The sequence below is a fragment of the Microtus pennsylvanicus genome, chromosome 13 (genome assembly GCF_037038515.1).
Source record: "Microtus pennsylvanicus isolate mMicPen1 chromosome 13, mMicPen1.hap1, whole genome shotgun sequence".
Classification (NCBI taxonomy): domain Eukaryota; kingdom Metazoa; phylum Chordata; class Mammalia; order Rodentia; family Cricetidae; genus Microtus; species Microtus pennsylvanicus.
Genome location: NC_134591.1, coordinates 70,575,947 through 70,600,475, shown reverse-complemented (window position 1 = coordinate 70,600,475; position 24,529 = coordinate 70,575,947). Strand labels below are relative to the sequence as shown.

The 24,529-nt window shown below is 51.5% G+C and overlaps 2 protein-coding genes across 5 annotated transcripts; one reads left to right on the top strand and one right to left on the bottom strand.

Moving 5' to 3' along the window:
* Positions 1–734: 734 nt before the first annotated feature.
* Positions 735–10,562, bottom strand: LOC142834185 (aflatoxin B1 aldehyde reductase member 2). Its single transcript, XM_075946397.1, has 7 exons — positions 9,924–10,562; positions 5,067–5,254; positions 4,780–4,884; positions 2,649–2,745; positions 2,366–2,465; positions 1,508–1,637; positions 735–1,123 (listed from the first exon to the last, which is right to left on the bottom strand). Exons 1-7 carry the CDS (start codon positions 10,243–10,245, stop codon positions 962–964), a joined length of 1,104 nt encoding a protein of 367 aa, XP_075802512.1. The 5' UTR covers positions 10,246–10,562; the 3' UTR covers positions 735–961.
* Slc66a1 (solute carrier family 66 member 1) lies at positions 10,312–22,987 on the top strand. 4 transcript variants are annotated; one of them, XR_012907519.1, is made up of 10 exons: positions 10,312–10,376; positions 13,096–13,220; positions 13,805–14,049; positions 16,180–16,309; positions 16,865–16,952; positions 17,346–17,488; positions 17,661–17,753; positions 18,380–18,565; positions 20,032–20,544; positions 20,629–22,987. XR_012907519.1 is itself a non-coding variant. In XM_075946401.1 (9 exons), the coding sequence occupies exons 3-9, from the start codon at positions 13,886–13,888 to the stop codon at positions 20,107–20,109; spliced, it is 882 nt and encodes a 293-aa protein (XP_075802516.1). In that variant the 5' UTR covers positions 10,312–10,376; positions 13,096–13,220; positions 13,805–13,885; the 3' UTR covers positions 20,110–22,987. The 4 variants fall into 4 exon arrangements, 2 of the variants coding, with proteins under 2 accessions (XP_075802516.1, XP_075802517.1); XR_012907518.1 differs by having other exon boundaries at positions 20,032–21,691; positions 22,860–22,987; XM_075946401.1 differs by having other exon boundaries at positions 20,032–22,987.
* The last annotated feature ends 1,542 nt before the right edge of the window (positions 22,988–24,529 follow it).

Here is a 24,529-nt window from a genome sequence, read left to right as displayed (position 1 = left end):
GTCCCCAGTGCCTGGGGCCCTTGGTGAAGGAGCAGTGGTGCTCACTGTCGTTTTTCAGGTCAGCAAGAAGTTGAGAGGTGAAGTTGGGCTCCTCTTTACCAACCGCACAAAGGAGGAGGTGAACGGGTGAGTGTCTCTGAGGGGTGGGGGGAGAAGCTGAGGGTCGGGAAAGCTGAAAGGGTGGTTCCGTAGTGACATCGAACTGGGGCTGGGTCCTGGAAGCCTCTTACTAGAACCAGATTCTGTGACCAGGGTCCTCCCCTTTGGGCGCTAGAACACAGCCAAGATGGACAAGGACAGGAGGTCCTGCATTGTGTGCACTCAGTGGAGGGTCAGACTTGTGAATGGAGGCACAGCTGGGAACTTTCCCATCACTCTTCTCTGCCTTAGGTGGTTCACAAAGTATACTGAAATGGATTTTGCTCGAGCTGGGAACAAAGCAACTTTAACCGTGAGCCTGGATCCAGGGCCCCTGAAGCAGTTCCCTCATTCCATGGAGCCGCAGCTGAGGCAGCTGGGCCTGTGGAGAGGTGGCTCAGGGTTAGGAGTAGTGGCTGCTTTTACATAGGCCATGGGTTTGACTTCCCAGCACCCTCTTCTGGCCTCCACAGGCAGCAGGTATTCACATGGTGCCACACCTATGCTCCCTGGAGCCCCAGCTCCGGTTCCACCCTGTCTCGTGGGTCCCCAGGCAGCAGGGAGGGAGCCGGTGTGGAGCAGCAGAGGAGACAGTGTGAGGTTCAGTGCAGGCTGCAGCCAGGCAGATGCCCACTTTATTCAGACAGGAAGTGGTGCTGTCAGACTCAGCCCCGAGTTTCCTCACTGTGAGGTGACAGGGAGCAGGGCTACCATCTAGAAGACCACGTGGGTGGAGACCAGCAGAAGGCCACACTGAGTCAGCATCAGGCAGGGAATGGCCAAGAGGTGGCATGAAAGCCCTTGGAAGCTTGAGCCAGGACATCTATCTGAAGTAGTTGGGACACTCGTGGGCGACCAGGTTCCAGGCTTGGTTAAAGGCATCCACGACAGCTGGCTCCAGGGGCCCTTCCTCAGAGGCCGCCAAGTTCTGTTCCAGCTGCTCCAGGCTGGACATGCCCAAGATGACTGCATCCCCCTGGGTGGCCTGCAAGGGGAGATGGCAGATCTCAGCACACTTCTGCTCCATAGTGGTTACTGTCACACATGCCTCCCCACACCCACTTGCCTAATCCTGGTAGGATCTTGCATCTTTTTGTATATCTGTCCTGAACACGCACTTAGGTCTAAAGGGGTCTTTCACAACTGAATATATGTGACTTGGCTCTTGCCGCTTGTTACACCTCTTCCCTGGGGAGACATAAATAATAACCACCCCCTCTTCATAGGACACTTGCCTCATGCCTGTCTAACAAGCGCTTTATACACCAAATGATCTCTGTAGTCCTGGAGGAAGTACTCTCTAGACATCACTTAAAGGCAGCTCTGGGTCCTCTAAGGGGCAGAAGGTGAGTTCATGGGGCCAGGCTACCTGGAGCTCTGAGTGGTGGTACATCCAGCGCAGGGCAGCTGAGGTCATGCTTGGGGCGCTGCTGCCGTAGGTGGTCTGCAGGGCCTTTTCTACCAGGGCGATGGCCTCAAAGTGATGCTCCTTCCAGAAGCTGAGTGGGGAAGCAGCACTGGGTGAGAATCTTGGGTCACACTGGGGCCTAAAGCCAAAGAGCCTACCAAGGCACTGCTCCACCCCCATCCTGTAGCATGGAAGGAGCTGTATCTCCCGGGAGAGGACCTCCTCCTTTACAGGGCATAAGACGCTCCTGAGCTGCCCACTTGCTGGCCAGATCATCAGTGGGAACTCCTAGACTGGTCTACCATTCACCTAGTGTAATAGAGAAGCTAAGCCAGACTTAGCCCTGGCCTCCCAAGCCCCTACCCAAGGTCCTCTCTCTCCCTCCTGGCACTGCACATCTCAGACTAGCAATGACTTTTGTGTCCACAGAGTCTGGGGGTGAGGGTGGGGTTTCCTCATTTCCATTTACAGAGGTAGAAAAAGAAGAGAAACCTAGAAGAGAAATTTGCTATTTCTTCCAAGAATCAAGGCAGGTTGGTATGGCACACGCCTTTAATTCCAACACTCCTCAACACTCCGGACTCCGGAGGCAGAGGCAGGCGGATCTCTGTAAGTTCAAGGCCAGTCTGGTCTACAGAGCAGATGCCTGGATAGAAAGGACTGTTATACAGAGAAACCCTGTCTTGAAAGACCACACACACACACACATCAAGAAACACAGAGAGGGGGCGGTAGGAGTTTTTATCCCTAGGAGCACAGCTAAGAATGTCACGTAAAATAAAGGGGACCTCCCACCCTACAAGGAGAACCCCAGCTCACCGGTTCCTGTAGGTCTCAGCCCAGTTATTCCCAAAGAAGCGGCCCACGGGCTGCTTCCCGTCCTTGTCTTCATACTTGTATTTCCCCGTCAGCAGGCCCCCTGTGGGATGGCAACCAATCAACCCTGGCCCAGACTCCTCCCAGAGGCTGCCTGGTCCCACCCAGCAAACTGGAAAGCAGGAGGGAGCCTAGAGAGGGCATCCAATAAGGCAGTCACTTGCAGAGTCCAGCTTGGCATGCCCACCCATTCACCCACAGGACCTGTCCCCATGGCAGCCCATACCAGCCAAAGGGTTGTAGGCATAGAACCTCAATCCAAAGTGTCTGAGGCAGGGGAAGAGCTCCTTCTCCACCTGCCGGGTGGTAGCGTTGTACATGCCCTGCAGGGAAGGAGAAGGGCCTGTTGCAAAGTGTGGATGTATCAAGGGAGAGGACCCAGCTTTCCTCTTTTTAAAAATAATTTATTTTGGAAGGCTTTCTTTTTGTAGAGATAGGGCTGGACAGGCTGGCCTTAAATTCCTGGGCTGAAGTGATCCTCCTGCCTCACCCTCCCCAGTAGCTGGGACTAAAGTGCCTGCTAGTCCTTCACTCTTTATTTCTGTGTTCTGTAAGCAGGTGCTATACATGTGTATGTGTCAGAGGCAGCAGATGTTGGGGGTCCTGCTGTACCACTCTGCCATTTTCCCTTGAGACAGGGCCTCTCATTGAATCTGGAGTTGGGTGAGCAACCCCAGTGATCCTCCAGTCTCCTGCAACCCCAGTGATCCTCCTGTCTCTGCAACCCCAGTGATCCTCCAGTCTCCTGCAACCCCAGTGATCCTCCAGTCTCCTGCAACACCAGTGACCCTCCTGTCTCCTGCAACTCCAATGATCCTCCTGACTCCTGCAACCCCAATGACCCTCCTGTCTCCTGCAACCCCAATGATCCTCCTGACTCCTGCAACCCCAATGACCCTCCTGTCTCCTGCAACCCCAATGACCCTCCTGTCTCCTGAAATCCCAATGACCCTCCTGTCTCCTGCCTTGATCAGCACTAGGTAATAGGTGCACACAATCACACTGGGCTTTGTGTGTCAACAGGGGAATGAGACTCCAGGTCCTCATGGTTGCACGGCAAACATTTTTATCTGTTAAACCTGGCTTCTGTTTTTTGAAATAGTTTTTCTCTATAGTCTAGGCTTACCTTGATCATAGGGATCCTTAATCACTTGATCATAGTGATCCTCCTGCCTCAGACGTCTAAGAGGTGGATTATATGTGTGCCCCTGTGCCCAGATTTTCCATTTTCGACTTTGAAAACTCCAAATCTATACTATCCCGGGTCTGATTATTTCACCTCTCACCTAGAGGGCACAGGGACTAGTCTAGTCTTTTTTTTTTTTTTTTAAATTCTAGCGATTGTAGTATGAAATGAGGTTAAAGAGTGTTGGGCATAGAGAGGGGAAACTGGCCTGGGTTATCAATCTACAGATATCTCCAGGCCTTATTGATGGGCTGGATACTGAAATCACAACGCAAAAGTTCAGCAAATTCTCTGATTTCAGAAGATGTAATAAACATACTAAAAAGGCAGACAGCAGGCTGAGGTATAGTTCAGTGATAGAGTATATACCAGGGCTTGGGTTCAATCCCAGTACCACAGAATAAACAAACACCACAATAAGAAAAATCTGCAGAAGCCGGGCGGTGGTGGCGCACGCCTTTAATCCCAGCACTCGGGAGGCAGAGGCAGGCGGATCTCTGTGAGTTCGAGACCAGCCTGGTCTACAAGAGCTAGTTCCAGGACAGGCTCCAAAACCACAGAGAAACCCTGTCTCGAAAAAACAAAAAAAAAAAAACAAAAAAAAAAAAACAAAAAAAAAAAAAGAAAAATCTGCAGAGAATGCCAGTCGGTAGTGAGGCATGCCTTTAATCCCAGCCCTCGGGAGGCAGGAGGCAAGTGGATCTCTGAGTTTGAGGCTAGCCTGGCCTACAGAGTGAGTTCTAGATCAGCCAGGACTGTTTCATAGAGAAACCCTGTCTCAAAAACAAAAAAAACAACAACAACAAAATTACTCTGCAGAGAGATGCACAAGAGGGGGGGGGCTCTGAGATGAAGGAGTACTCCAAGTAGTTCAGCTACGAAGACGTGTTTCAGAGACTGGAGGCTCCTGAGGGCTTGTGGGCACTGGATTCCCAGTTCTGGGTCAAAGCTGAGTACTTCTAGGACATGGGAGGTATGATCTAGGCTCAAGTGCGGGGTGGGAGAGGGATGGAGATGTGTGTGCTCAGGTAGTAAGCGAGCAGGTGAGCAATAGCCAGGCTGGTACCCACAGGCTTTGAGGAGGATCTAAGGAGGGTCCAAAGCACAAGACGACTCGGGATCAATTGATCTCTGACTTCTGAATAATCCTAGCACACCAAGTTCCCCTCACCTGGTACACAGTTGGCATGATCCAGCCGTTGCTCTTGCAGAGGGTACAGATCTCAGCCACCTCCCAGGAGGCATAGTTGGACAAGCCAAGCTCCACAAACTTGCCCTGCAGGGGAGAGGACTCAGATCAGTGCAGGGAACCAAGAAGGGAAAACCAACTGGGTGAGGAACCTGGGAGTGGAATCTGTGCCCAGCTCTACCCTGGGTATACAGAGAACCTCACTAACGTGGCAGAGTCAGGATGAGAGGTGTAGAAATCACCTCTCTGAGCTTAGGGGCCACCCTCACCTCCTGCTGCAGCTGGTGGCAGGCACGAAGAGTCTCCTCTATAGGGGTGTTGTGGTCAGGAGCGTGTAGGTAGAAGAGGTCCACCCGGGGACACTGCAGCCGCTTCAGGGACGTCTCCAGCTGGGACCGGACACTGTCAGGCTTCAGTGACTTCCCATCCCAAGGGTTGGCCTTGGTGGCAATTTTCACTTGCAGGAAGATTATAATGATTGAGAGATTTATTAGACGACCAGACACGATGATGCAAGTCTTTAAAACCAGTACTCAGGAGGCAGAAACGGGAGGATCTCTACAGAGTGAGTTCCAGGACAGTCAGAGCTACACAGTGAAACCCTGTCTCGAAAACCCAAAACCAAGCCGGGCGATGGTGGCGCACGCCTTTAATCCCAGCACTCGGGAGGCAGAGGCAGGCGGATTTCTGTGAGTTCGAGACCAGCCTGGTCTACACAGCTAGTTCCAGGACAGGCTCCAAAGCCACAGAGAAACCCTATCTCGAAAAACCAAAACCAAAACCAAAACCAAAACCAAAAAAAAAAAAAAAAAAAAAAAAAAAGAAAAAAGAAAAAGAAAACCCAAAACCAAAACAACAACAAAACAGATTAATTAGAATTACTCACTGGCCATGTAAATGTTCCGGGCTAAATTGCTTAATTTGGTCCCTGTTTTCTAACCTGTGAAATGAAATAACAATACTGAAATGTCCTCATATGGAGGGGACAGGGATTAAATAATCTCTTTTTTTCTTCTTAAATTCTAGGTAGGGGTCTGGAAAGATGTTTCAGCAGTTAAGAACATTGGCTCTTCCCACAGAGGTCCTGAGTTCAATTCCAGCAATCACATAGTGGCTCACAACCATCTACAATGGGATCTGGTGCCCTCTTCTGGTGCGCAGGCAAACATGCAGAGAGAACACTCATACATAAAATAGGTAAGTAAATAAACCTTAAAATTCTAGGTAGTGGCACGCACCTTTATCCCCAGCACTCAGGAGGCAGAGGCAGGTGGATCTCTGTGAGTTCTAGGCCACCCTGGCCTACAGAATGAGTTCTAGGATTGGCTCCATAGTTACTGAGAAACCCTGTCTTGGAAAACAAACAAAACAAGCCGGGCGATGGTGGCGCACGCCTTTAATCCCAGCACTCGGGAGGCAGAGGCAGGCGGATCTCTGTGAGTTCGAGACCAGCCTGATCTACAGAGCTAGTTCCAGGACAGGCTCCAAAGCCACAGAGAAACCCTGTCTCGAAAAACAAAACAAAACAAAAAAAAAAAAAAAAAAAAAAAAAAGAAAACAAACAAAACAAAACACAACAAAATTCTAGGTAGTTTTTAAATCATTCTGATTTTATATGTAGATGATCATACTATCTATGAACTAAGGGAGCTTTTAGAATAATTTTTAATTCAGATACAAAACAGGGTCAGGAAAGATGTCCAGCAGTTAAAAGCACTTACTGCTCTTACAGAGGACCCAATTCGAGCCCCAGCACCCACAGGGCAGCTTACAACCACCTATTATTTCAGTTCTAGAGAATTCAACGCCCTCTTTGGATACATGGTACATGACATACATTCATACACGCAGACAAAACACTTGTACACCTACAATAAAAATATATCTATAAAAGTTTTAATTTCTTTTTTTAAAGATTTATTTATTATGCATACAGTATTCTCAGTATTCTGTCTGCATGTGTGCCTGCAGGCCAGAAGACGGCATCAGATCTCTCTGCAGGTGGTTGTGAACCACCATGCAGTTGCTCGGAATTGAACTCAGGACCTTTGGAAGAGCAGGCAATGCTCTTAACCGCTAAGCCATCTCTCCAGCCCTCAAAAGTTTTAATTTCTTTTAATGGAGCAAAAGAGCTGAATTAAAAAAAAATGTTGGCTGGTAAATTGTCTCAGTGGATAAAGGTGCTTGCCACACAAGGCTGCATTTTGAATTTTAAGAGTATATATATCTCGCAGGACAGGGGCTGGAGGGCTTGAGGCATGAGAAGAAAGCAGATTCCATATCCCAAAGATGCTCAAACACCATCCCAATCAGACTCCATACTCCAAAGGTGCTCAAACACCATCCCAGACAGACTCCATACTCCAAAGTTGCTCAAACACCATCCCAGACTTTGGACTTGATGTTCCCAAGTTTTGTCAGGATGATGAGCCCATCCTTTGGCTCCCTCTAGCCACAGAACGGAGAAGGACCTCGGGGGGACAGGCCTGAAGGCAGGGAGACCAGTAAAGGACTCTCTGCAGGAATTGATGCAAGGGAGGCTGAAGAGATGGTTTAGAGCATTCATTGCTCTTGCAGAGGACTAGGACTCAGGTTCGATCACGACACACGCTGGCTCACAATCATCTGTTAACTACAGTCCCAGGCCAGCCAATGCTCTCCTCTGGCCCACGAGGGCACATACATACATACAGACAAAGCACCAATACATACATATAAATTAGTTAAATATCAGAAAAATATAAAAAAGTCAGGTGGTCGCGATGCATGCCTTTAATCTCTGGAGGCACAGCCAGGTGGATCTCTGAGTTCGAGGTCAGCCTGGTCTACAGAGTAAGTTCTGGGGAAGTCAGAGCTACACAGTCACGCAGTCTCGAAAAACAAAACAAAACACCACCCCGCCCCCCAAATTAGGGAAGTTATGTGAGATACCCCTCTGTATGCTGCAAATATGATTTACTAACATTGGTTAATAAAGATACTGTTGCCGGGCGGTGGTGGCGCACGCCTTTAATCCCAGCACTTGGGAGGCAGAGGCAGGCGGATCTCTGTGAGTTCGAGACCAGCCTGGTCTACAAGAGCTAGTTCCAGGACAGGCTCCAAAAACCACAGAGAAACCCTGTCTCGAAAAACCAAAAAAATAATAAATAAATAAATAAAGATACTGTTTTGGCCTATGGGAGGACAGAATATAGCTAGGTGGGAAATCCAAGCAACGGGACAGGGAGAAAGAAGGTGGAGCCCGGGACAGACTACCTCTGGAGAAGCAAGATGTGAGGTAACAAGTCACGAGCCTCATGGTAAAATATAAACTAATAGAAATGGGTCAATTTAAGTTGTGAGAGCTAGTTAATAATAAGTCTGAGCTAATAGGCCAAACAGTTTGTAATTAATATTAAGCCCAAGTGGTAAATCAGGAACTGGTAGGCATGAGAGAAACCTCCAGTTACAGGGAAGCAATACAGGCACCTGACTGTGTGCCTTGACAGCAACCAATCTTAGAATCCCTTTCAGACTCTCAGAAGCCCGCACATTCCTCAGTCACCTACTCAGCTCTGTTTCTTCCCAGATAGGGGACCCCAACTACCTTGACTGATAGGTGATGGATTCTGTGCTCGACTGCTTGGACTGATGGATGGATGGATGATGAATTCTGTGATCGACTACCTGGACTGATGGATGAATGATGGAGTCTATGTACCAATATTTGCCTATGTTGACTCAGCAAGACAATGGGGGAGTTCTCTGATAGAGAGAGGACCACAATATCTCCTGGCTTTAACACATATACACTGCTCCAAGGCACTCTCATGTTAAGTTTTACAAGTGTGACCTGAGGACTTTGGCCTAGTGAATACAAAGACTCAAAGAAAAGCAGAAATGGGCTAAAGAGAAAAACTGGTGGTGGTGGTGTGCGCCTTTAAACCCGGTACTCAGGAGGCAGAGACTCAGGTGGATCTCTGTGAGTTCGAGGCCAGTCTGGTCTACAAGAGCAAGCTCCAGGACAACCAGGACTACACAGAGAAACCCTGTGTAAAAGAGAGACAGAGAAACAAATCAGCCAGGTAAACGCTACAGAGCTGGACTTGAGAGATCTGCTCACTTATTCCCTTCCAGTTGTACCATGTTTTGAGTCCAAGGTGCTCCAGAGAGGACCACTGTAGAGAAAAGGGGAGGAGTCATCTCCGGATGGCAAAGAAGAGGCCTCCCTGTGTATCAGGCACACTCCTGAGACTTCCAGTGGCTTCAAGCAAACGAGGCACAGTTCCCCTCACCTTCCATCAAGGGACACACGCCACTGACCATCCTGCCCCATGCATGGCATTCTCAAGCTCGAACATTCCAGCGCCCCTTCCTACCTAGCACAGTGTTACTTACAAGACAAGGCCTAGCCTCAAGGCTCTGTGAGCTTTGCCTGCTGCTCTCCCTGGGGCCTCCACAAACTACTCCCGCCTGCACTCCCCAGCAATCACAGCTTCGGTCTTCCAAGCTGGACTCGGAACTCCCTCTGTGGGTTAGACACTTCCCCACTGTAGTAGCCCCCAGTGCAAGATCTGGCACAGCGTGGGTAGAAAGGCTGGAAGTGCCCTCTCCCCACGCTACTTTTCACCCCTGCCCCCCTTGGGCCCTTGGCATTGCCACAGGTCTCCTTGAGAGCCACAGGCACTGTCAACTGCACAGGACAAAGTCTGCAAAGCCCGGAATGAGAAACATGCCCCCAGGAGTGCAGGGGTGGTGCGGGCAAGAGGAGAGGGCATAAGCACAAAACCTAGATGGAGGGGTGGGGAAGCAATGGACAACTGGAGAGTTGAGAGGCAGGGATTGACGAGTTACGAGGCCAGAACAGGAGCTCCCTCACACCTGTTACCCCCTCTCTCCCCACGCGCCCAGAGTTGCAACTCCAGAAACTTCGAAGGAGAGGCGGGACAAAGTTCAGTTCGGTAGTTTAGGCTCCAAAGCCTTAGAAGCTTGGGGTCCGGAGCGACGCGCACAGCTGTGGATATGGGAATTTAGGAAGCTTCTGGGTGCAGACCCTTGGGGGTGCGGACCTGGGCAGTGCACGCCGGGTGCGGGCACCAGCTCAGCTCTACTCGGTGCAGGGGTGTGGGGGCAGGTGCAGCGATTACCTGTGCAGTCGCCGCTGCCCAGCCCAAGCCCCAGGCTGCCCAGGATGCTCTCGGACTGTCCGTCGCAGTACATGAAGGCCGTGTCCAGTTCTCTATGGCCGCGATCCATAAAGGCGCGTACCGTCGCGGCGCTGGCGCTCGCATCCATGCGGCGCCCCATCTCCATAGTGCCCAGAATTGTGGCGGGCCGGAGAGGGACGCCCGAGGTGACGCCTGCTGGAGGAGGTCGGGACATGGCGAGAGGACGCGCTACGGAAGGCCCGGAGCGACGCGCACAGCGAAGAGCAGCTCGGCCCACAGCTCGGGACGCTGCACGCAGCATGGAGACTGCGCCTGCGTGCTTGGATGCCTCGGGCTCCGCCCACAACGCGCGGAGAGGGCGGGGCGTCGGAGGTCAGCTGATCCCGGCGGGCTACGGACCTTGAAACTGAATCGGCTGTGGATCTTCTTCTGGTGAGAATGCTGGGGGGCTGGCGGCAGGCAGGGCTTGGGGTCGGGACTCCAGGAACGCCCTGTCAATTCTTTCCTACACCCTTCCCCTGCCCCGCACAGTCCCCGGCGCCGGTCCCCTTTTGGGGCGCGGGATCGCGAGCTTCAGCCGGGTCTGACTTGGGATCCGAGTCCGCGTTCGGCTCCACTTCTCACCTGTCCGTCCTTGCCTTCCGGTCTCTTGGCTTCTGATGGCCTTGTTTTTCCCGGACTGGGCGGGTGCATCGCGGCGCTTGCCCCAGCTACTGCTGCCCTGTCATTATCCCTCCGAACCGGCAGAGTCACCGGAAGGAGTTAGATCCTTGATTTGGAGGCCTGGAGTGGGTAGGATCCCGGAGCCATTGCGGGATCTCCTGATACATTTCCCCCAGGTCAGCAGGGAGGGAGCTCAGAGTGCCCACTCCCACGCCAAGCTCACCGCAGGAATCCAAGGAGGGTTGTTTAGAAGTGAGAGTACTGCTGTAGACTCAGGTTTGTTCAGTTAGTGTATACTGTGTGCTACTGTGTGACCCAGGGGGCTACAGCAAGAACAGAATATTACTGTCGACTGTGCGAGATGTGTTTCGATGGGAAGCGTCTTCCTGGTTTTGCTTAGAGTTGGAGGACTTTGGGTGTAGCGGGAGACTGTATCTCCTGGCCAGCCTTTCTGGATATGAGCCATGAGAGTCAGAATCCTTCTTAATTTCAGGGACTTGTAGCTCAGTGGTGGAGCACTTGACCAGCATGGATGAGTTCCTAGGCTCAAACCATTATCATGGCTTGGAATGGGTTTTTTTTTTTTTTTTTTTACTGAAGTCTGCAGTCAGTCTAGGAGGTTAAGTATCTTTCATGAGTCTCTTTTCTTTTTTTATGCATCAGAACGCTGAAGCTCCATCACTTGGATGGGACCCTCAGTCCTAGGCCCCCCTCGATTCACAAGTTTCCTCCCTTCCCCTCTCCCCTTCTCATGTTTTCTCTCCTCCTCCCCCCTCCCCTTCATCATGCTTCCTTTCCTCTCCCTCACCTTTACATTTCCTGAGTCTTGGTTGTGTAGCAGATGCATCCCGACCATGAGAAAAGGAAATACACAGACAGAGAGAGCGGAGAGAGGCTTGTCTGAAGAGCAGCGTTTAACAAGGACAGTGGTGTGTCTTCTCCAAGAGTGTGTTCCAGGAGGAAGTGACTGCGGCACCTCTTGGAGAAGGCAGTTTAGAAATGGATCCTGTATCACCCAGGCATCTGTGGTGGAGAAGGATTCCGGAAGAAGAGTAGTTCTTAGACCTGGGCGGTGGTGGCGCACGCCTTTAATCCTTTAATCCCAGCACTCGGGAAGCAGAGGCAGGCAGATCTTTGTGAGTTTGAGGCCAGCCTGGTCTACAAGAGCTAGTTCCAGGACAGGCACCAAAACAAAAAAAAGCAGTTCTTGAGGTGCGGGGACCTTGTCTCTGTGAATTTGAACTTGATCCAGTCTCAGAATGGAGCCTACATCTGCTTTGGTGGGAAGTACCTTGGAGTTGGAGAGGACTGGGGTCTTTCAGGAGATCTGTCTCCTGGCCAGCATTTCTGGAAATGAACCATGAGCATCAGAATCCTTCAGACTGAGGGACATAACCCAGGGGTAAAGCATTGACTAGCACGTAGCATGTATGAGGTCCTTGGCGCAAACTTTGGTATCAAGGAAAGCGTCTTCGAAGAAGCTGGGAGAGCTGCTTACACCCACAGCCCCTGCTCCCCTCATTTCCTTCCTAACCCGGTGAAAGGGAATGAAAGAAAGATTCCATAACAGCCAAGATACTGGGTTCCCATCTTCAAACCATCACTACCTTGGATCGGATGTGGGGCTCAGAGGTTTATGTTCAGCTCAGAAGGATATTAGTCCCAGTTCATAGGCAGGCCCTGACAGGCTGACTCACAGGCCCCAAGCCAATTAAGTCTGCCTTTAGTGTTCCCTGCTAGACCTGGATGTTGTGAGGGAGGACAGTGTATGGATGTGTGATGAACTGTGGTGGCCCATTCAGAATCTACATAGGGACACAGGGCAGGGGAGTCTGGAAGGATGTGGCTGATAAGCAAGAAAGCTTTTTAGGCACAGCTCTTACCTGGACTGCGTGTGAATGGAGGTGTCAGGTAATTGCTCCCCAGATTAGCTATGCTGATGTCACCTGCACCAGCCACTGAGACCGGGGAAGAACCTTCCATCCATCCTCTGCCCCATACTGGAGTTGCCACAATGAGCTGGCCAATCAGCGACCTGGGGCACCCTTACCCCCAGCTCTAGTAGCTGGTCATGTTAGGTCCTCTGAGAGTCTGGGCTTCCTGGACAAAGGAGCTGCCTTGCTTCCTCTCCCTGGCCCGAGCATCGCAAGCTCAGCATTCCGGGGTCCAGCCAGAGCCAGGCCTCCCTGGCATAAGTGGGAACTGAGAAGGTACTAGAGTGAGCCTGTCTCGATGAGGAAGCGCCCTCCTAACATGGTGACAAAAGAGGAAGCATGGCAGCCACCAGTGAAGCCTCTCCCTTGGGCTTTGATGCTTTTGCTTTCTGGCTGGGTGGCCCTAGCAGATGACTTCCCTACTGTGGCCTCGGGTTCCTGTAGAACACGTCAGTAGTGTTCCAGTCGAGTCAGGCGGAGGACAATGTGGGATTTCATGCTGGGACTGGAGGAGGCTCCAGCCAGCCGGACCTTGCCCTCCCTCCCCTCTCTAGGTTGTCAAGCATACAGAGTGACAGTGTCTGGAGTGACTCTGCAGGTGGCAGGGATCTGAGAGGACTCCTTTCTTCCTGCTCCTTTAACCAGCCATCCTCTGGTGTGGGCTGTGGCTTCCTTGCAGGTAGGTGTCGTGCATGTCTTTCAGGGTTTGGGAGGACCATGGGCCCCAGCTTCCTATCCGGGTACCTGGGCAACCTTAGGAACTGCCTTCTTATTCACACATGCACGATGCAGAGGGTAGTCTGTCCTCCAGAGACGCCTGGCCTCAGAGACCTTGTTAGAAGATAGTAGTGGCAAAGGGATGGAAGGCTGGCCTGGTGGGTCAGACCTGGAAACCCAGCACTCAGGTGTCTGAAATAGGATTGAAGGTTTAAGGCCAGCTTGGGCAATTTGTAAGACCCTCTTGAAATACAAAGTCAAGGAAAAAATGCTGGGAATAAGGACAGTTGTTGACCTCTTGTTTGGCATGTGCAAGGCTCTAGGTCTGACCTCTAAAGCAGAAAACAAAATACCTAGATGCTGTTGGCATACAGGCTCACCCACTCTAACTATGAACTCATTAAACTGTCACAGTTAAATGTAACATATGAAGTAGAGCCTGTCATTATCTTCACTGTGTGGAGGACAGGGCCAGTTGACATCACCAGATCATGGAAAGGGGCTACACCTCCCAAGGCTGAAGACTTCCTCTTTCCCTTTTCGTAGAACGAACCTTCGCCAGCCTCTGAACTGTGACCATACACACACCTGTGCCTTCTTCCCTGCTGGGACCCCTCCTCTGCGGCCATGGTCTGGAGGACCCTAGGCGCAAGCAACTTTTCCATCTGCCCCAACGGCTCCATCCAGTGGATCTGGGATGTGTTTGGTGAATGTGCTCAGGATGGCTGGGATGAGGCCAGCGTGGGCCTGGGCTTGGTCTCCATCCTCTGCTTTGCTGCATCAACCTTCCCGTAAGTATATGGCTATGCGGCAGGAGCAGGCGGGGCGTCAGGGGTGGTAGCAGCCCTTGCATTACACAGAGGGTTCGACTGGCTGGTCATTGTCCCATCTAGATCCCAGACCACATGTACTCCCTCCCTCCCTGATCACGTTCTCTGATGGCCAGCTTGCTCCAAAGATAAGGGGCTGCACGGAGTCTACACAGGCCTGACCTCATGTTGAGGGATGCCGGTGCTGAGACAGTAATGTTTTCTGCCATGGATTGAGTGCTTACTGTATTCTTGGCCTGTGTCTAAGTGCTGGTGGGTTTACCTCCATTGATCCTCATAACAGCCCCCTGAAACAGCAGAGTTCACCTCCCTGTTTTACCAGATGAGGGTTGGGTGATGTGCTCTTTGTTGCTCAGTTGGAAAGAGACAGGGCTGGAGGATGGGGGTGCTGGGCTGCTTTAGATATGGTTGCATCCTTCAGGTGAAGACAGGTTGGTGGTGAAGATGAAGCAGGGGCTGCAAAATCCTGTGGCTGTTGCTAGGCTGGGGGATGAGGACATTACTGCACAGGGGTCCAGAGTGCCCACCCTCGGCTCCGCCACCTACTGACTGTTACCTGGGTAGACCACCGTCATGCCCTGAGCCTTAGAGCTCGTTTTCCCAATATGTGTGCAAGCTGGAAAGCTGGCATAGTGCCAGCGTCCAACTACGTGAAGTGTGAAAGAGAGCCCCTGGCTACTCAGCAGCGGCAGGGAGGGCCACAGCCAGGAAGAACTTGGGGGTATGCGGGCAGGAAGCAGCTGGTCAGGAGCAGCAGGTGTGTGAGAGAAGGGACGGCTACTGTCATGCCTGGCTGGGCACTGTGGGAGGTGAGGCAGGCAGCAATGAACTCAGGACCTCACCTAGGGCTCTGTCCTCTAAGGCTGCTGTCACCGTTTTAATAATTGATCTTGGACTGGGCGTGGTGGCACACGTCTTTAATCCCAGCACTCCGGAGGCTGAGGCAGGAGGTTCCTGAGTTCAAGGCCAATCTGGCTATCTAGGGAGACCCTGTAACCCTAAACCCCTGCTCTTCCTGCTTCCATCTCTGAACTGCTGGGATTACACGTGTAGCCACCCCTCCTGTCCTTTCATTCTTTTTTAAATTATTTTACGCATTTGGTTATTTTACTTACATGTATGTAAGCGCACCACATGTGTGCTTGACACCTGGTGCCCCCATCGACTGTATCTGGACCCTTTGGGACTGTAGTTTACAGATGGTTGTGAGCCTCCATGTGGGTACTGGGAACTGAATCTGGGTCTTCTGCAAGAGCAGCAGGCACTTGTAACTGCAATGTCTCTCTAGTCTCATGAGCTCCTTTTTAAAAATTGTTATTATTATTGTGTTTTGTTTTGGTTTTTGAGACAGGGCCCTTCTACTTAGCCTTGACTGTGCAGGAACTCACTCCATAGACCAAGCTGGCCTCAAACTCAGAGAGACCCACCTGCCTCTGCCTCCCAAGTGCTGGGATTAAAGGTGTGCACCACCACTGCCCAGCTATTTATTATTGACTAATTAATTAATTTTGAGACAGAGTCTCACTAACCCCAGCAGCCTGAAACTCTCTGTGTAGACCAGGTTGTCCTCAAATTCATAGGGATCCACCTCCTTCTGCCTCCTCAGTCTTGTGCCATTGTACCTGTCTCTGAGTTTCTTTTTTCTTGGGGGGGGTTAAAATTTTCATCTTATTATTTTATATGTACCAATGCCTGCATGTGTGTGTATGCATTGGTAGAATTCCAACACAGATCAAAGAAACACACTGAAGATACTGCCTCTGAAGTTCTAGGTTCCAGCCTAAGCCCTGGGCCCTCTCTTGCCCATCACTGCCCCCAGTCATACTGTGACTGTTAAGGTCCTCTTTTTGGCCTTGTTTTGTTTTGTTTTGTTTTGATTTAGTTTTGTTTTTTCAAGACAGATTTTCTCTGTGTAGCCTTGGCTGTCCTGGAACTCAGTTTGTAGACCAAGCTGGCCTCAAACTCACAGAGATCCATCTGCCTCCGCCTCCTGAGTGCTGGGATTAAAGGCGTGCGCCACCACCACCCAGCTCTTATTGGCCTTTTAAGTGGGCCTCAGCCTGTGAGCATGTGTCCCCTCCTCTTCCACAGCCAATACATCAAGGCCTGCAAGACAGGGAACATGGACCAGGCCCTGTCACTGTGGTTCCTCCTGGGCTGGATCGGTGGAGATTCCTGCAACCTCATTGGCTCCTTCCTGGCAGACCAGCTACCCCTGCAGGTGAGTGAGTCCCAGGCACAGCAGGGCAGCTAAGGAAGGACAAGTGGGAACAGCTGTGGGAGAAGAGACTAGGGCTTCAAATCTGCCAGCCAACACTCAGTGGCCACCATGCTGTGGAACCAAGGGTGAGTCAGGGTTCTGTCTAGTCTCAGTTTCCCCAATTGCCATGTAAGCATACCACGCCACAGGGGTCTGTGGTTTTGAGGGGTTGGGACCCAATTAAAATTTTTGAGTCCACAAAGTACCAAATGGGGTTTTCCTTGGGAACCACAGACATCATTCTATGGCCAGCAGAAGGAGGGTCAGTCAAGGCCTTGGCCAACTGCCTCAACTCTGGTACTCGATGCTTTGTGGACTGTCCAGGCTGGATTCTCGCTGGATCCCTCGTTTGCCTAGATAGAAACAGGGAACCTTCCATTCAGTTGAGGGAACAAGAGGCTCGGAGAGGTGACATAACCAGAGCTGGTCACCAGTTGGGGTGCAGTGGAGGGCTGCCAGGGTGCTTGTATCAGGGCCTGTCAGCAGCCGTTGCCCGGGTCCACTTCTCTTTCCCAGACCTACACGGCTGTGTACTACGTCTTGGCTGACCTCATGATGCTGACCCTGTACTTCCATTACAAGTTCAAGAACCGGCCTTCTCCGTGTGAGTCCAGGGGTCACTTTGGGTCAGGCTCTGCTGGCCTTGGGAGGCCTGGGACCTGAGTTGGAGTGGGCCGAGATGGAGACATATACAGATCAAGCTGCAGGGAGACCCTACTTGCTCCTTCCTCTCTCTGGTTCAGAACCAGAAAGGAGGGTGAGTCATAGAGGAGGGTCAGAGTGCTGACCCTTCTGCCCTTGACGGTCTTTCCTTTGCGTCCCTAGGGGAAGGGTACTGTTGGATCCCCATTCTATAGATGAAGGACTGAAGCTCAGAGAGGCTAGGTCACTTGTCCAAGGTCACATAGCTACTGAGAAGCAAGGCTGGGACTCCTATCCCAGGCTATCTGCTGTCACCTAAATACCTAATCTCGTCTTCTCTCCTGCCTCAATCCAGTGTCTGCCCCTATCAATTCTGTGCTCCTCTTCATCATGGGGACAGTGTGTATCACACCACTGTTAAGCATCACTGATCCTGTGGCTGTCCCCAGGGAAGGCTTCCGGGGACGGATGCTCTTGTCTGTGGAGCCAGGCAATAAGGTAGGGGATGGGCCTGTGTTGGTAACATGGCCGGGGGTGGGGTGGGGGTGGGGGCTGACTCTCATTGCCCTGCGTGATCATGTAGATGTTAAGGGGCTACTCACCCCCCTGGGGAGACTGCTCCCTAAAACTCCCACCAGATAGTGAATGCCCCTTTCTTCCCCGCCCCCAGCCCTTCACAAAGAAGGAGGTCATCGGCTTTGTCATCGGCTCCATCTCCAGCGTGCTGTACCTGCTCTCCAGGCTGCCTCAGATCCGCACCAATGTGAGCTTTCGGTAGGGGTGTGGGTCACGTGGAAGGAGGGCTGGAAGGTTAAGCACAGCAGCTGTTGATGTGGGCTAAGTCCCCCAGCTGGGGAAATTGGCCCGTGACCCTTGCCGGGAGGGGTGATTGAGACTGTGTCTCGGCAACATTGGAGGTCAAGTGTGAGGGAGCCGCTGAGCTGAGAAGCCTGAGAGAGCGGACAGTAGATGCTGAAGACCCCCCTCCCCCACTGGAGGCTTGCCTGGCAGGTGGAGTCCAGTGAGGGCTGCAGAGCTGGGGGCCAGCAGGCATAGACAGCCATGATGTCTGTGGTACTGGGAGAAGTGTTTGGAGTTGGGCCCTGGATAGGGTTGTTTTGGGTGCCAAGCCATACTTGGGCATTGGGCACACAATGAAAAGCCAGCTCAGAGTATAAACCACACAGGACACACACACATGGACAGTTACAATCCAGAGTCTTCCGAGCCTGGGGACAGGACTGTCTGTGTAGCCCAGATCACCCCTAACTGGCTGTATCGTCTAAGCCTGGCCTTGAACTCAGGATCCTCCTGCCTTAGCCTCCCAAATGCTGGTATTGTAGACAAGAACCCTCTCTGAGGACCCCACCATCACCCCTTTCCCCCTAGTTCCTACGGCAGTCCACCCAAGGCATTTCCTACTCACTGTTTGCGCTGGTGATGTTGGGGAACACGTTGTACGGGCTGAGCGTGCTGCTCAAGAACCCTGAGGTGGGCCAGAGCGAGGGCAGCTACCTGCTGCACCACCTGCCCTGGCTCGTGGGCAGCCTGGGTGTGCTGCTGCTTGACACCATTGTATCCTTTAAGGTGGGTCACGCTGGCAAAGTCATGTGGGCAAGGCAGCCGCTGCTTCAGCATCATGTCCCTGTCAGTGCACCCCTCTGTCTGCACATCCACCCACCCATCCGTTCATGCATTTACATATGCATCTACACAGCCATCCACCCATCTGTTCGTCCATCTACAATCCAGTCTTTTATCCATCTCCATTTACCCGTATCCAACATTATCCACCCATTCATTCATCTATCCTCCCACCCATCCATCCACTCACTCACCTATCTACCTAACTGTCCGTCCGTCCGTCCGTCCGTCCGTCCGTCCGTCCACCCACCCATCCATCCATCCACCCACCCACCTATTCGTCCACATATCCATTCATCTACCTATCCTTCCACCTACAATCTGACCTTTCATTCAAACTGTGTTTACCCCTCCAGCCTCACCCATCACCCACCCATCCATTCTTCCATCTGTCCATTTATCCACCCATCCAACCTCCCATCCATCTGTCCATTCACCTTCCCATCTGTCCATCTACCCATCCGTCTACTCACCCCCACCCCCATCCATCCCTCTGTAGCCATCAGTTCATCTGTTCATCAAGAGTGTGCACCTCTTTTGTGTGTCAGGCACCTAGCCAGGACCAGCACCATCAGAGGGCTAAGAGAGCAAGGACAGAACGCACTGGGTTTTTAGGTGGTCACTTCACTTCAGTGGCACCAAGTGCTACAGAGAGAGAGAGAGAGAGAGCCAGCAGGAGCATGTCACCACTGGACTACCGTCCTAGTTTCGGGTAAACAGAGGCCTCAACAGGTGTCATCTCACCTGGGTTGAGAGAGAAGTTGATTCAGGCGAAAGCAAGGGAGCTTTTGTGCAGCGAGAGTCCAGCCGCAGCCTGTGTAAAGGCCCCGGGGAATAGAAAGGCCAGGGCACCCGTCCACTGGAAATGAGAGCTAGCTCATGAAGACACGGGTGAGCAGGCTTAATCCTGACCCCCACTGCCTCCTCACTGAGTGACACGGCGGAAACCCCTCAGTCCCTAGTGTTTCTCTCCTTTTGTCTGAGCTATTAGTCGCCTGTCCCACCCCGGTAACAGCTGATGGCATCAATATCTGAGCACCCTTCCCATGGGACCCAGCACTCAGTGAGTGCTCCATCAGTGTTTGCCAAGAGGCTCAACTGGATATTATTTGGGTCCCACTTGGCAGAAAGTAAACATGGCCCTTGGCCCTTGCTAAGCCCTCATGGGATATTGTGAGAAAGGCCCACAGTGGCCCAGCCGCTTAGTGTTGTAGCGAGAAAGGCAGCGTCCTAATCCAGGGTTCCTGATGGCTGAGCTGGGAGGTCAGGGTTGGCATTCAGGGTGGTGGGAGAGCAAGGGCAAGGCTCAGGTCCTGGCTGGCACCTGCAGATCAGGGAAGGGTGATGCGAACAGCTCCAGTCCAGCGTGTGTGCTGCAGCCTTAACGCTGCCATCAGATCTCCGTCCAGTTCCTGGTGTACAGGAACCGCTCCGCTACTACTGCCTCAGAGCAAGAGCCTCTCCTCCCAAGCTGACCTGTGCCCTGGATGACGGGAACCTCGGCTGCCATCCCAGGAAGAGCAAAGCGTGGGCGGTGACACTGCAGCCTCTGGACTGGGCCTAGGAGGCGGCTTGAGGGAGGCCTAGGAATCTGGGCCTGGTTGCCTCCCGTCCATGCTTGGACCTAGGTCAGGTCTGGAGTTGGATCATGCTATGCCGGGACATTACCTCTCAGGTATAAGACAGCTGCTCGAGGAGCCTGTAGGGGACCCATAGCTGAGACTGCAGAAGATGGTGTGGCCACCTCCCATCCACCTACCTCAATCTGCCTGTGCACCCCAGGCTACATCCTATCCAGGGGACCCAGGGTTGTCCCTCTGACTGGACACAACCTAGTAAACATACCTTCCAGCTGGGCCTGTTTCTGCTGCTCCTTCCCACGACACTTGGGGTCTGGGCAGGGACCCAGGGTAAGTTCATACTGACGGGGGAACCATGTCCAGTATCCATGGGTCCTTGGCTTTTGAACTTTTTATCTCTCTGTCCTACTCTAGTGGCGTGACATGGCAGTAATGGGGACACCTCAATGGGATCCCTGCTCCTGAGGCTCGGGAAGAGGCAGATAACCAGGTGGGGTTTGGTTGGACATCCCCAGAGGCTTGGCGTGACCATGCTACTGCTCCGGCATTCTCTCTGGGGTTACATAGGGTGGGGTGGTCTGCATAAAGCGAGGCACGTGGTCAGACGTCTCCTCGTGTAGTCAGAACTCAGCGAAGGTCACCTTGGAGGTAAAGAAGAGGGACAAACTGGTGCTTTCCTGAAGAAGGTGGTGACCAGAAGCGTGGGTGGAAGAGGAGAAGAGCGGGAGACAGGGCACAGAAGTGACAAGGCCGAAAGGAAGGGAGAAAGAGTGGTTGGTTCCAGCTCACTTTGTTCCACGTTCCTGTGGGCCTCCACCTTTTGGTGACTGGGGGCAGAGAACTAGCTGCCTTTCCTGTTAGCACAGACATTATTTTAGGTCCAAAAAAGCCAGATGCATGGCCAGGGGCCACCTGACAGACAGACAGACTGCCACCTCTGAGTGCTCTTTTAGCTTCTCTGTCCACAGCTGCAGAAAAGAGAGGGTCGTGGCATAGACCCAGGCAAAGCACTGCTGGCTTCAGGTGCTCTTTGCATCCTGGGACCTGGCTCTATGCTACTTTCCTAGGGCTGCATGGCACCTTTCCAAGTTGGGAGATCTGGGGCCTCGGTTGGCACATGACCTCAGGCACAGGCCTGAACTGAAGCTGCGTGGGCAGGAGAAGATGAAATGACAGTCTTGCCCGAGAAGCCCTCCTGTCTCTCGAGCAGGGGTGACATCCCTTCGTGGGGGGGGGGAGTAAGGGGGTGATATGCTTTGCCTGTGGCAAAGCCTGGCTGACAAAGGAGGTGTCGTCTCTACCCAGGGAGTCAGACTGCACCTATCTAACCCTGATTCCTCCTCTGTTTTGGAGGCCTGCTCCAGTGCTCCATGGCCGGGTCAGAGTCTGGCGCTCGCACAGCCTGGTTATGTTCACCAGGTCTGTCCCTGGTGAGTGGTCCAGGGACTTAAGGATCTCAAGCCTGCATCAGCCACTGGTGAGCCTTGTGACTGGGGCCAACTCCCTCAGCCTGTTCTTTCCCATGACACCAAAAGTGGGGCTAGTGACTTTCGAGGGAGTTTAGCCATCTCCCATCTCAGGCTCCTGGGGGCAGCCAGTTTAATTAACAGGACCCTGCTGTGATAAGACCCCAGCTGCCTTTCCCTTGAGGAAATTTTGTGCGGGCTTTGGTGAAGGATGAACGTGTGTACAATGGTAGCTCTCTCTAAACAAAATAATTCTTTGGGAGAAAAACCAAACCACCACCCTGGGACCATGTGAGAACTCGGCCTCCTCCCACACAAGTTAGCACCAGGCTCTAGAAAATGTAGATAAGTAACATCCCCTAGATAGGTGACAATCAAGACCTGTAAATTCCTAAGGTCTGCTCAGGCTCACGGTAATGCCCATCTGGCCTCCTCTTTGCTCACTTTTAAGCTTTAATCAAATAAACCAAGCCACACAAGAAACTACAATATTCTGTAACAGAGAGTCTGATTCCACCAAGAAAGTCCTTTTCTCAAGGTCAGGCATTTAGACAAGTCCCCGGTTCCTTCTCTTCCCGCTTGCTAAAAAGGGAGACAAATTCTTCCCTTTGGCAAGAGGAACTTGTGGCCCTTCCATTAACATATGACTGGCACCTCTTGCCAACGCCAGTGCTTCCTGAACCCCCATCTCAAGCCACACGCCAGCTCACGCGCCTCCTTTTCCCCATTTAATTCTATGTGCAACTGTAGCATTTAAAAGATGTGGGTTTTTTTTTTTCCAATAAACTCGAGGGCAGCCATCCCAATTCACCCTCATATGGTGTCCATCTCCCCCTTTCCCCTTGCCACCGACTCCACGCATCCTCTCTGGAACCTGAACAGCACCACCCCTGCCACCCCACCCCAGCCCTACTGCCTTCCCGGAGGAAGCAGGTCTCCGGTATATCTTTAACTATTGTGAGACCAGCCTAGGCTACACTGGACCCTGTCTTAAAGACAACAGAAACCTAGAAATAGCAAGTGCAAATAAGGCACCAGAGCATAGCAATTTAAATAGATTCCAGAGTTTTGTGAGTTTATATAGTCTGAATTTCATGCTTTTAAAAGAATTTATCAAAACTAAGCTTGGTCAGGTGGCAGAAACGACTCAGTTATTAAGAGCACATCCTGTTCTTGCAGACCTGCGTTCTGATTCCCAGCCCCCACAGCAGGCAGCTCACAACTGCCTGTAACTCCAGCTCCAGGGGATCTGATACTCCTCGGCCCCACCTCAAGTACTAAATAAAATTTTTATTTATTTTTTATTATTTATTTGTTTGATTTGCTTATTTGGCTTATTTGACAGGGCTTTTCTGTAGCTTTGGACCCCGTCCTGGAACTAACTCTTCATAGACCAGGCTGGCCTTGAACTCACAGAGCTCTGCCTGCCTCTGCCTCCTGAGCGCTGGGATTAAAGGCATGCACCACTGCCGCCCTAATAAAATTTTAAAAATAAAATAAAACCAAATTTGGTGACATGGGCCTTTCATCTCAGCACTGGGAAGGCCGAACACAAGTTGAACATCAGCTTGGGCTACAAAGCAAGTAAAAAGGCCGGTCTGGGCAACAAAGCAAGACTCTCAAAATTAAAACAAACAAAGAAACAACTAACTAAGGGAGACACAAATTGAAGCTTAACTATAGAGCAAGCAAAGAAAAAACAATGCCAACTCGTTTGTTCTAGGGAACTGTCTACACATCCCAGGCTGACCTTGAATTTTAGGGGCAGCTAAGGATGATCCTCCTGCCTCTGTCTCCCAAGTGCTGGAATTCCAGGCTTACACCACCACACTACAATCTGTCTTCAGTTTTACAGAAGAGAGACAACAGGGCAATATTTCTTATTACACACAAAAAAATATTTTTAAAAAAACCATCATGTGGTCGCCATGTGATTAGGGAGGGCAAGGGTATCCTCAAAAATAACAACAAAAAATCAAGGTCATGGTTTGGGAAAGGTCAGGTTCCAGGGGCAACTCTCATAATAAATAGAAACTTATTTTTAAAAATACAGCATAATGGCTCCTATCTTCAAGATGGGGTTAGGTTCCTCATTAGGGCTACACAGGAACACCTGGCTAAAGGTGGAACTCTACCTCTCTCTCCTCTCTCTCTCTCTCTCTCTCTCTCTCTCCTCTCTCTCTCTCTCTCTCTCTCTCTCTCTCTCTCTCTCTCTCTCTCTCTCTCTCTCTCTCTCCCCTCTCTCTCCCCCTCCCCCTCTCCCTCTCCCTCTCTCCTGCTGCTCCTGTCCCCAGAGGTTGGTCTCCTCTGTCCCCTTTTTATGTTCTTCCTTCCACACCATATCACACCCAGCTCTTGGCCGGGAGTTTTTGAGACAGGATCTCCCTACTGAGATCTGGATCTCCCTAAAGAGAGCTAGCTAAAGATGAAGATGACCTTGAACTTTTAAAACCAAGTGTGAGAATGTTTTACTTGTGATGTGTGAATGTTTATTGTCATTTATTAATAAAGCAGCTGCTTTGGCCTATGACTGGGCAGAACAGAGCTAGGTGGGGAAAATTAAACAATTCTAGGAGAAAGAAGGCAGAGTCAGGGAGATGCCATGTAGCTGCCGAAGGATTAAGATGCCAGAAACCTTAACCAGTAGGCCACAACCTTGTGGTCATACACAGATTAATAGAAATGAGTTAGTTTAACATATAAGAGTTAGCTAGGAATATGCCTAAGCTATTGGCCAAACAGTGTTGTAATTAATATAGTTTCTGTGTGATTATTCGGGCATGGGCAGCCGGTAAATGAACATGCAGTCTCCACTTACATACATGTATGTGCGGCCACCCTGTGCATGC

What these genes read in the sequence shown, in the direction of transcription:
- LOC142834185 (XM_075946397.1), bottom strand. Translation starts at nt 10,245, where the DNA reads ATGCTGCGTGCAGCGTCCCGAGCTGTGGGCCGAGCTGCTCTTCGCTGT. An exon ending in TGCCTACAACCCTTTGGCTG is followed by an intron (nt 2,466 to 2,648) that starts GTATGGGCTGCC and finishes GCCATCCCACAG; the next exon opens with GGGGCCTGCTGACGGGGAAA. An exon ending in ACCACCACTCAGAGCTCCAG is followed by an intron (nt 1,124 to 1,507) that starts GTAGCCTGGCCC and finishes CTCCCCTTGCAG; the next exon opens with GCCACCCAGGGGGATGCAGT.
- Slc66a1 (XM_075946401.1), top strand. Translation starts at nt 13,886, where the DNA reads ATGGTCTGGAGGACCCTAGGCGCAAGCAACTTTTCCATCTGCCCCAAC. An exon ending in TTTGCTGCATCAACCTTCCC is followed by an intron (nt 14,050 to 16,179) that starts GTAAGTATATGG and finishes CCTCTTCCACAG; the next exon opens with CCAATACATCAAGGCCTGCA. An exon ending in CAGACCAGCTACCCCTGCAG is followed by an intron (nt 16,310 to 16,864) that starts GTGAGTGAGTCC and finishes TCTCTTTCCCAG; the next exon opens with ACCTACACGGCTGTGTACTA.